At 43.3% G+C, this 11,980-nt stretch overlaps 1 protein-coding gene across 1 annotated transcript in view; it reads left to right on the forward strand.

Annotated features, from left to right (window-relative positions):
- The window catches only part of nlk2 (nemo-like kinase, type 2), a 56,010-nt gene extending 47,092 nt beyond the window's left edge, over positions 1–8,918 (forward strand). Inside the window, exons 8-11 of the mRNA XM_088906792.1 lie at positions 1,775–1,861; positions 3,682–3,880; positions 5,355–5,448; positions 6,850–8,918. Of these exons, the coding sequence (XP_088762918.1) occupies positions 1,775–1,861; positions 3,682–3,880; positions 5,355–5,448; positions 6,850–6,904 (435 nt within the window). The 3' untranslated portion in view covers positions 6,905–8,918. The remainder of the gene's footprint in view (positions 1–1,774; positions 1,862–3,681; positions 3,881–5,354; positions 5,449–6,849) is intronic.
- The last annotated feature ends 3,062 nt before the right edge of the window (positions 8,919–11,980 follow it).

An 11,980-nucleotide genomic window follows, 5' to 3' on the forward strand; every position in this document is an offset into this window, starting at 1 on the left:
CTTGAATTGATCTCCATAGAAGGGGTGTCTCAGAGTGCCAATGGCTATTTTAAAATAACATTCAGAATTTAATAAGTGGTTTGAGCAACACAATAGCTCAATCCATAAGCTCTGAGAAATGAGCACTCAGGAAAAAAAATGAGAAATGAAGTGATCTTGACATTAATGGGCAGCAGACTGTTGACTTCCTTGTGGAAATATGCTCTTTCCTTCTAATAGCATTAAATGTGACTTTTCTGGCAAGTTTTAAAGAAATGGCTTGAACAATCCATTTCTAGCACTAAAAGCTCAGTACAGATGTATGAGTAACCAACAGCATTTTCTGCTGCTTGTCTGGACACATCCATGCTGAGGTCTAATGACCAGATGTTCATCTGTGAGGTTTGGTCATTTCCACCTCGTAATTTACTTGTTCAAAACCATGTACATGGTCAGCGGCAGGCACTGGAGGTTTATTGTACTTGCTAGACACAGTAAACTACCCTGAAGGATCATCCGCTTTTGACCTGTGCAATTCTTAATCCTTGCTTTAACACGGCGGCTCTTCCCACATTTTTCCATCAATGCAGTGTCTGTCGGTTCCCATAAATGAAGACTTGATACTGATCTTCTATGAATCCTCACCCACCTGTCCACTTCCCCCTGTATTCCAAGCATGATGCAACACTGGTGCAGGGCATATTGGCAACAGGCTGTCCCTGCTATTCCCTGGTGGCTCTTACAGGAAGTGGAAACAGTGCCTTTGTTGTGCTGGAGCCACACTGCGGGCATGTAAAGGTTGTGAATGAGGTGGCACATGCTGCCTGGAAAAGCGCTTACGGCAGGAGTGAGCAGTAATGAGGGAAAGCTGCAGCACAGAGAGCGGTAATGATGGGCTCCAGTGTCAATGTGATTCAGCTCTTGGCCTTTCTGGTTTTCAAGAGACGTATTTTGTTTCCTTTGATGCAACCACATCCACGCCGCTTGGCGCGGGGAGCCTGTTCCTCGATCTGTGCGCACGGATTTCAAAGCAGGCTCACTCCTAAATACCATACACGTGGGCTTCCTGTGGGTGATCTGAGAGTGCTGCTCTCTTCCTCAAAAGCTTGTGCACTAGACGAAGTTGCTTCCAGTGCCGCTTGTGGTTTCCGAACACAATTCTGTGTCCTGTTTTGGAATAAACAGGCTCTGCGTGCCAGATACGGTCTCTCTACAAGCCAGTCCCTCCTTCCTGAGTCATCACGAGTATAATTCTTATCTGCTCCATCAGGGCGGGTGGCTCTTCCTCTCCTTCATCTGTCTGGAGAGAAGGCCGCCTGCTAATGCAGGGTTAACGTGCATTAGTGCTCCTGCACGTGCGGTGCAGTGGTGTTGCACTGGCTGAGAGATGCTTCCTCTTTGCAGTCTGAAAGCAAAAGAGAAAGGCCTCAGCAAAATGCCGTTTTGTGGGTGGGACCCACGTGCCCTGTCAGTTACAGATATTCTGTTTAGGGTGCTTCTGACGACCATGGATCCCCATACAGGGCTGTTATGTGTTCTTGTGATCTTTATGATGGGGAACTGGTGATTTTGAAATTAGTTTGTGCACTGAAAGGAGAGAAGGGAGTGGGGTCAGTTATCATCCTCCGACACCTTTCCATCTAAAAAGTGTTCTCCACCACACACACACCGATGTGCTTATGACTTGGGTGTTTTTTAAAAGATTTAAAAGGTTTTTAAATTCAGCTCGGTTGTTAGGGGTTCAGGTAATGGTGGTGTTCCTGGGTGGCTGATGCACTGTGTTCTGTCTTTGCAGCCATCTCTTCCTGTCCTGTACACTCTGTCAAGCCAGGCCACGCATGAAGCCGTTCACCTCCTGTGCAGGATGCTGGTCTTTGATCCGGTGAGTGAGAGCCTTTCAGTCATGAGGGTTTAGCTTGATGCTGGACTCCACTCTCTTGAAATACGGGCTCGAGATTGAAACTGGAGTAGCATACTTTTTGTTGTTGTTGTTGTTGTTGTTGTTGTTGTTGTTGTTGTTTACACCCTGCTTGGTCAATTCTGCTAACCGGCTCAGGTAACCAACATTCCTTAGGAATTTTGATCTGCTGTCTGGAATTTCACAGAAATCTCCCTTCCTCCTTTGTCTGCTTTGGTTTGGCTAAATAAGAGCCCATGACACCTGATGGGGGGGGGACTTTGGATTGTGATAGACGTTACGCAGGTTAGACATCTTTCTATCTTCCGATAGAACCAACGCACCAGTGCTCCTTTTACATTTTCACAGCCGAAACCAGCAGATGGGGAGACGTATTGTTGCAGCCCAAGTTTCTGTGCATATTAAGCTGTCCGGTTCCTTGCTGCACGGCAGCCATGTAACAGCTGGCTCATTTCAGATCAGGTGCAGGTTGTCTCTTTGGAACCTGGGCTTGGTTTGCCTTCACAGCACCCAGTCCACCTGCTGACTAGACTCGAACCTGCTTCATTGGAAGACTGGCCCCTTGACACTGGGGTGTGTGCGACTGGGGGGTGGTTTGTTAAATGCTTTTTGAAAACTCCAGACAAGTGACAGCGCAGTTGCAGACTATGAGCCCTGTTATGAATGTTTTGTAATAGAACAGCTTAAAACCCAAAAGAGTAATTGGATTCATTCCTCCCCCAGGTGTCCACAGTATGTGTGCACACAAATGGCTGTTGAATCTTTCTTTATGACCCCAAATCACTGTCAGGGGCTGTTCTCTGCAGTCATGTCAGTGTATTACCAACACCCCCACCAGATGCCTGGCCTGTGTCCTGTTTCTGCAAAGCACACTGCTCGGAAGCTCTAGTTGTCTAGTGGAAGTGCAAACAGTATTCTGTGCTCTTGCAGCACTTAGTTCCTCATTCTGTTTCTGTGTGTGTTTTTTTGGCAGGGAGGGAGGGGGGTTCCTGCCTCACTTTGTTTCTCCCGACAAAGTGAACTAGAAACTGCTGATGCAAGTGACTCAAAGGGTTTCAAATGTAGTGGCCATTGTTTTGTGTTAAAAAATACTGTTCGAGATAAATCGCCAAAAGATTTATGGAGCGTGTCTGTTATTACAATGGGCTTTGTTCTCCCGGACCTGGGCAGAAATAAAGGCTCAGGCCTCCAGAACAAAAATGGTAAAAATATATTCCACTTTTTATGTGATTAATATGTCGTAGTTGACAGATATTTATAGATTTCCTTTGTGCACAGTTTTGTACCTAGATAGATACATATAGCTGTACACAGAGGAAACAATCAAAATCTTAAATTTCAGAAGACTGAACAAAACAGCACAATGCACACTGGTGCAGGCTTCTTCCTGTTTCTCCCTGACAGATGCAGCAATAAAATTGCTCAGCTGGGACTGTCGGAGCTCCTCCTTCTGGTCACTTCACAGCCCTGCAGGGCCTGTTGGCTTTTGGGGGAGAAAACAGGGTGATTTTTTCCATGGTTTGGTTTCCACAGCTCCCCCTAGTGGACCTGCAGTGTTTGTGCTACATGAGGCAACCTCATTCAGGTGTGATACCTGAAATGCACCTGCTTTGTCCTCTGCAGAAGGGGGAAGTAAAGGCTTTTTGTATAGCTTGAAATTGTTTTGCCCCCCCTGATTTGAAGACTTTGCAGTTGAGAAATGGTTTTCCACTTGAAATGAGATTTGGTAATGCGTGAAATGATGGATTTGGTTGCTGATCTGCGCGCTGTTGTGGTCTGTCCAGTCGAAGCGCATCTCGGCGAAGGACGCTCTGGCTCACCCCTACCTGGACGAGGGCCGGCTGCGCTACCACACCTGCATGTGCAAGTGCTGCTACACCACCTCCTCCGGTCGCGTCTACACCAGCGACTTCGAGCCCGTCACCAACCCCAAGTTCGACGACGGCTTCGAGAAGAACCTCTCCTCTGTGCGGCAGGTCAAAGGTGAGCCGCGCGGGTCTGCAGCTGTGCCCCAGAGGCCCCAGACTGTCCACAGTCGTGCTCTTTCAGTCTGGAGCAGGACAGACATCTGTGCCTTTTGAGCCGATCTGGACTCCCTCAGCCTTTTATAACTAGCAGCTATATCACCCTGCAGCTCACAGCTGGCAGCCCACTGAAGCTCAGCAGGTGTGAGCCTGGCCAGTATCTGGATGTAAGACTCCTGGGAAAAGGTTGCTGCTAGAAGAGGTATTAGAGAGACAATAGGGGGCGCTCACCCTGTGGTCTGTGTGGGTGCTAATGCCCCAGTATAGTGACGGGGACACTATACTGTAAAAAGGCGCCGCCCTTTGGATGAGACGTAAAACCGAGGTCCTGACTCTCTGTGGTCATTAAAAATCCCAGGGTGTTTCTCGAAAAGAGTAGGGGTGTTACTCCATTGGCCTTTACCAATCATGGCCTCCTAATAATCCCCATCTCTGAACTGGCTTCATCACTCTGCTCTCCTCCCCACTGAGAGCTGGTGTGTGGGGAGAATACTGGGGCATCATCCAGGTGGGTCTGCAAACTGGGGCTCCCCATTACCTGTAAAGTGCTTTGAATGGGGTGTCCAGAAAAATGCTATATAAGTGTGAGGAGTTATTAATTATTATTATTTTACCTCAGATTTTCTCTGACTTGCTCAAAGGGAGTGCTTACTGCTCCACTGGGCAAAGAGTAATCTTTCATTTCCAGGTGAAGGTGGCAGGGGTTGATGTGTCCTTGTTCTGCTCTCCTGCGTTCAAGTACTATACAAGGCTTCTTTTGAAGATGAATTGTGAGGCTGAGCACTATTACTGTACCGTGCAGTGCTCACACACTCAGTCTTGTTGGTTCTTGGTGTTAATGACCAGGTTTCCAAGTTTATTACAAGTGTGTCTTAGGTCAGTGAACTCCCAGCTCAACTTCAAAATGAAGGGAACAGAAATACTGACTTCCAGAGAGAAAAATAACTCAATGAAGCTTCACTGATCATGAAGTAGAAATATTAAACCATCCATCAGCTTTTAACACTTTTTGTGACCTTTCTGCATAAATCCTTGGGTGAACTGCTTCACACTCTCTCGTCTCCTGGCTGTGGAGTCACTCCCTGCACACTGTGATGTTATCTCTGTCACCCCTCCCCCACCCTAGACTGCAAGTCATCTGTCCTTTAACTACTGCAGCTGGGCTTTGCATCCTCACTTTGTCCCTCTGCTCTCCATGCTTTTCCAGAGCTTATTCAGACAAGTGAGTCATTGTGAAGCATCTCCAGACTGTGCTATTTTAAGTCAAGCAAAAAATTCAGTAAATGACTGTTGCGTAAGAATTAAAAATGGAATTACACCATGCAATGCTGCCATCTGCATGATAGACAACAGCCGCCCCAAATGCCAGAGAACACTGGGTGTGTCAGCAGACGATTGATTAATCATGCTGTCCTGCTCCTTGTTTCCGACAGAGATCATTCACCAGTTCATACTGGAGCAGCAGAAAGGGAACCGCGTGCCACTCTGCATCAACCCACAGTCTGCTGCTTTTAAAAGCTTTATCAGGTACAGTTCGCCTGGCTTGGCTCCACAGTATGCATGCCAGAGTCCAGGGCTCTCGGGCCCAATTGCTGGGGGACCTGGTGCCTTTGGTGAAGTCAATTAATTAACCTCATTCATTTTCTGCATTAGACATATATAGGACCTTTCTTCAAGTCTATTACAATTAATTACACAAGGCATTCCATCATCAAAGGTACACCTGCTTATAAATGACCAAAGGGCCTGGTTAGAAGTATTATAGTTATGAGGATAATTAACTAAGTGAGAGTGTGAGGTGAAACAAAAACTAGAAAACTCAAGGACCTCTGGGAATCGAGTTTGAGATCCCTGCTTTAGTTCTACTTGCACACAGTCCTGGCTCGACAAATTTAATTACATTTGTGATTGACAGTGTAGGCTGTTTTACGAACGAACTGATGCTATACGGCTTTGACTTCTGGTAAAACTGACCCAGAATACCCTCTCTGAAGTCTACAGGTATCTGAATGAATCGGTGACAGTGGGTTACAGCTGCAATTACTAAACCCAAACATTTTATGAGCTTTGCACTGTAGATTTAAAAGGGAACTGCAGTCTCAATTTCTCAGATGGATTCGGTAACAAAATAAATTCATTGACGTTAGAGAAAAAATTGTACAACTTCTGAATTGAGCACATAATTGTGGAAGTTGTTACTGTAAGTTGCCATGTTGCAAACGTGCATTTGAAATCCCAAGAATTGCGACGCAGATAAGTACAGGTTGTGCAGCAAATATTTCACTGCAGCAATGTTCCGAGGAGACCTGCACGCTGAGTTAACAAGCAGTGTTTGTCGGCAAAACCATCTCGAAATCGTGAGCAATGTTTCTATTGGATTAAAAGACATGTAAAGAAGCAGGCTTGTGAATACAATGTAATAAGGTCGCATCAAGTCACCGAACGTTGTGTTGCCTTGTTCTGAATCGCAGAACGGTGCTGTGCATACCTGGAACTTGTCTATTTTGACAAGATACTTTTCAAGACAATACTTTTATTGTGGTATAATATGCATTCATCAAAGCTGGCTCTTTCTAACCCCAAAATATAAAAATAGCGTTGCAGTTCACCTTTCAGGTTGGTGCTACAATAACCCTTTCTGATAACGAGAGAGGGTTGGATGCCCCCTGCATCAGACAATCTTCTCGGCAGAATTCAGTTTTAGGGCTCCTGGAGTCCCGTACCTAAGCAACAACACGCAACCAGGAGAGATAGGGGATGTGGTCAGCTAATGGACCTGATGCATGCCCAGTCCCTGAGGGCAGAAATAATAATAAGGCCAGTTAATGTCCTTCTCAATCTGGATATCCCAAACAATAGTAACGTACCAGGTATGCACATCATAAACGCAAGCTCTGATTAATAAAAGGTGGTTCCGTTTCTCCACAGTTCCACAGTGGCCCAGCCCTCCGAGATGCCCCCGTCTCCGCTGGTGTGGGAGTAACTGTGGAAGGACGCCTGACTACTGAAGAGTCATCATTACAACGTAGCATTTCACTGGAGTCTAGGACTAGAGATTTTGGATTTTTTTATCATGTGTGTACTGTAATTTTACTAATGAAGTTTTACAAGATCAACCATTGCTGATTGGGATGGGGGGGGGGGGGGGGCTCAGCGAATGTTGGTGTGTTTTGTGTACAGATAAAGGTAAATATAGTCTGTATACACACACTCATACGCTGGGGCACACAGTGATGTTTAAATAGTGTGGCACCCATTGTCGAGGTCTTGAGTGCATTTTTGGAGCTGTTTAGAAATCATTTTAAAACCACTTATAACGCAATGGAAATCTTAAAAATAACACTGTGGAATACACTGTAATGACCCCGAGATGAGGTCATTCAGTTTCTTCTGCTTGTGAAAGCAGTGAATAGCAGTAGCACACACTTGCCTGTTTTTTATTGGGGGGGAACAGGAGTGAAATACAATTACTGTTGTCTCATTAGTCTACAGTGTGAAGGTAGAGATTGGAAGTTTTTATTTACAGCTACACAGTAATTCTAGGTATGTTTTTTTTCTTGTCAAGAAATAATAATCTGCCAATCTACACATTTTAGCCTTGGTAATCGGAATGCAAAAAGAGCTGTACAGTAAACGCTTTCAGAATACATTCAGGTCTCCTGGGTGCATCAGTATTTTGGGGTGTCACTGTGTCCGACAGGTTTGAAGAGGGTGGTTGTTCCAATAGTATTGTTTTGCCTAATTAAAGGAAGTAAGTTTTTAGTAACTGCTGCACATAATGTTTGTGCCAGTTGCCAGCTTTTAATGTTGTGGCTCAGATCTCAACACTGCCCTGCCTTTGGATCCATGAGGCGGACTCTTCCAGCAGGGTAGACCCAGCGCTTCGGATTTCTGCCGGTCTTCTGCAAGTCACTGGTGGGACTGGTGCCCGATCCCCACCACCCGCATCGTACAGCCTTCAGGCCCACGCGGACCTTATGTTGGCACTAGACAAAGAGACAGCTGGGGGCGAGGCTGAGTGGGTACAGATCTCATTCTTTTCGAAAGCATTTTGTCCTCCACAAGAACAGAGTCATTTGGGGGGAATCGGGGGTGTTTGGGGAAAGGGGTGATCTGACTGAGCCGACGGGAGGAACTAGCAAAACAGTCCTGGGTCTCTAGACCCTTTGCAGAGCATAGTTTTCAAGGCACCAGTGGCAGGGCAGTGCAGTTGTATGGGTATTTATAACTATATCTATATCTGTTTGACTGATGTTTATATACATATAGATATAGACGGATTTAAGCATACACTGACGATAGCGAATCAAACCAAAAGAATTAACTTGTATTTAAAACTAAACGAAAAGTAATTTTAAAAGGTAGAGGAGTAGAGTGTTGCTGAGCCATTCCTTTAAAATTATATATATATATTTAATTATATATATAATTCTCAACTTGACTGAAGGCAAAAGACATTTGTGTGACCAATGGTGTCAGCAGTTGGTGGACACTGGCACTAGTGTCACTCGTCTTAGAAATCACATTTCTTTTTTTTCTTCTTCATAGAATTGTAGCAGTGGTGTTTGCTGTTGTTGGGGAAACACAAATGTCAGTGAGTAGAGTGAGATTGGGTTTATTTATGTCTAGCAGAAGTAGACTTCAGTTCCCTTCCTAGTGCTTAGACAATTTCATACATACCTGCATATACATATAACGTACCCTCTACACCTACTGAGAGACCCTCTAAATAAAACTATTTAATATATTTTTAGAGTTTTTTTTATTTCTTAACATTCTATGGCATGCATTCTCATGATCCACAGAATATAATATGTAAATAAGTTAATAATGGATAGATTTAAATAAAAAAATAAAAAACAAAAAAAATACAATCCTTAAACAGTACTGCTGTATAGAAGGTGAATTTAGCCTGCACATTTTTTAGGGCTGTGAATTTAATTTTATTTTTGTGACTTTTTTTCTTCCCTGCACTGGACAGTGTAAAAAAATAAAAAGAAAAAACAAAACAAAAAACATAACCAATTATGTTAATTGTCTTGTGTCCTTACAACAGAACTGTGGAAGTGTGTATCACAGTAGATACAAGCGTTTTTTTATTTTGGTTTGCTTTATAATATTTTATTACTATTTTTAATTTCTCCTGCTTTAGAAAAACACTGAACTATTGTGTGTATATGTATATAATGGACTCACATTGTTGGTCTCTACCTCCTGGGCTTTAATAACTTGGTTGTTTACCTCCACGTTTAATTTTTTTTGTGGAGATTTAAAACTTGAATGTCCCTTCCAGCTTTTATATTTAAGAAAGAATCTTTTTTTCCTTTTTTCACCTGTACAAAGACTCTTATTGGATTAAAACAAAACAAAAAACCTAAACCATTGGGTTACTGTGTAAAAAAATGCAGGCAAAACCTACCCAGAGCTGGTCATGGATTCTGGACTGTTAGAAGTTCATGCATAGTTGTGTTTAGGGATGACCTTTGACCCTTGTGTGACCTGAACAGGAGGCTGGGTGAAGAGCTATTGGTAGGGATTTTAAACTTGAATGAAGTACAACAAAGTTAATCACACAAGACGTGTGCTGGAAAAGAGACTGTATACTATGAATTATGTGTTGGAGGAAACGGAACCGGTACTTGTGCTATTGAAGGTTTTTTACAAAATATTTGAAGTTTATACTAAGAAGTAATTTAAAACTGAAAACAAATCCTGTTTGCTTCAGGAACTGAAGATGAAAAATGTTGGGAAATGACAGTGCAATACCAGAGAAGGAACTTGGTTTGTTACTGTTGTGGCAAAAAATGGCAGGTCACGTTCTTAAAAAAAATGTAGAATTGAAGTACAGTGGTGAAAACTCATTAAATGTGACATTTAAAAAAGTTTGTTGTGGTGATTTTCTCTGATCATTCTCATGCAGATTCATATGCTGTCAAGATTGTTAACCTTTGTCTGTCTTGTTGTAAAACTCTTTCAAAAGTAGAATAGGAATGGGCATAAGACTTGGTCAGAGTGCCAGGCTGGAAGAATGGAAATAAAGAGGAAAGAGAGACAGAGCCTGGGTGTCCTCTCCCCTGGCTCATGTATACCTCAATCGCAATCAATACTTGCACAATTCCACTACCTGGCACAGTGCTCAGCCAGAGGCCAGAATTTATAGGATAGTCAGTTTCTCCCCCTTCCAGCAGAAGATTGACGAGCCAGACAGTTATTTAGAGTTGTGGTTAATTGCTACTTGCTCACACCCCTCACCAAGCGAAGAGGATGAGGCTCCAATCTTTAACTTCTCCTTCCCTCGAGCCTTCATCAATGCACAGTTCCAGGGAAGGATTTCTAACATACATTTTGTTGAGGCTGGCTGGCTGGCTCAGAGGAAATCAATTTTATTGATGTAACTTACTTAAATACACAAGGGACTCTCCCCTTCTGGCTAGCCAATTAATTCATCAAGTTTAATTTTAAATGGTAAGGGTACACTTAATGGCAAATTTTAAAAACAACCTGTGCTATGTGCATCTAACTTGCATATCAGTGCCTCTGCCTTTCTATGATTTAAACTGTGACCATGAACTATTGCAGTGAGCTTTCATAGTCAAATGGCGCCCTCCAGTGCCCAGTCATGTGAATATGTAAAAATTTCAATAACTGGTTGTTGGGTAAAAGGCTTTTACCAAAGGAGCAATACAAACATCATGATGTCCATAGTCAAGGGCGCTAGCCTTAACAGCATTCAATTTACTGAACCAAAAACACCTCTGGTCACCACCCTGAGTGTCCATTCCAAACACATTCCTAACTTTTTCCCCAATTGTTTCTTAAAAACAATTCTCCTAAAGGAAATGTATTCACTGCTGGGAGATTAGAACAGAAACAAGGGATCTGGCCGAGACAAGACCTTCAATAATTAGCAAAATTCACATGACTGGTCATCAGGCTGCAAAAACTAAGGCATGTGCAAGCTATACTTGTTACATGAACTTTCTTGCTCGCCAGAGGTCAACAAGTACCTCTGCTGCAGCACTTACCGAAGGTCATTGAACTCTAATGCACCGTTTGCAAAAGGTCATGTGACCTCATCCAATATTCAAAACCAACCCACAGGCTGCCGGCACATCAGCATGAAATAATTTACTTCAAGTAAAAGCATGTTACCTGTGACCATATGAAAAAAGGTCAGTCCACTACCTGTACTACTGAAGTAGAAAGTAGAAAGTGCTTTTTCCATCACAAGGTTTTAGTTAGGAACACAGCTGAAACCTGCATCGTAAGAAGCCAAGAACTCAGAAACCAACTGAGCAGGTTCTGGTTTTGAGACAGTTTGCAGACTTTGTTAGCTGTTTTTATTTAAAAACCAAAGTGCTAGGAATTTTACAAAACCTTTCTTAAAAAAAGAGACAAAAAATGGCTCTTAAGGTTAAAGACTGGCCAGTACAAAATAAATCCTGAAACCAAAGAAAACAACAACAAAAAACACTTTTGCACCATCTCAACAACTGTCTGCAACCAAAAAAGAAAGTCTTTTCCCTAACATTTGCCAAATGTCCACTGAAAACGCTGCAGCCCTTTCAGTTTTGCTTTGTAACTTCAAAAAGCTAAATACATCCAGAGATGTAAGTGGCTGTCCCAAGAGGCCGAATTGGAGCCCTTATCAAACCTTATGTTATACCAACCGTTACCAATGTACAAGCAAACGCGTCTGACAGATTGTAGCCAATCAGGTCAAATTTCACAAAAGTGACTATTTTGTGTTTAGACTACTTGAACAGGGTGGGGAGCACTTTGAAACCAATTTCCCATGAAGCCTCATAAGCTGCTTTCATTCAATTACTACACTCACAATTACAGAATGGCCAAACACGGGCCTACCCAGGACTTTGTTTTACAAGTTCAGGTGGGATCATGGTTATGCTATCAATGAACCGTGAAGGAGCCCAGCTTGTGGTTTAAAGCACAATTTCAGACACCAGAAAGAACAAACCAACCTTCTACCCTCTCTGTAACCCTGCCAGCCACACCTACAAGCATCAGGATGAGTGGCGATGTTTCCAGCTCCTTGCTC

The sequence above is a fragment of the Atractosteus spatula genome, chromosome 27 (assembly GCF_055471065.1).
Source record: "Atractosteus spatula isolate fAtrSpa1 chromosome 27, fAtrSpa1.hap1, whole genome shotgun sequence".
In the NCBI taxonomy this organism is placed as follows: Eukaryota; Metazoa; Chordata; class Actinopteri; order Semionotiformes; family Lepisosteidae; genus Atractosteus; species Atractosteus spatula.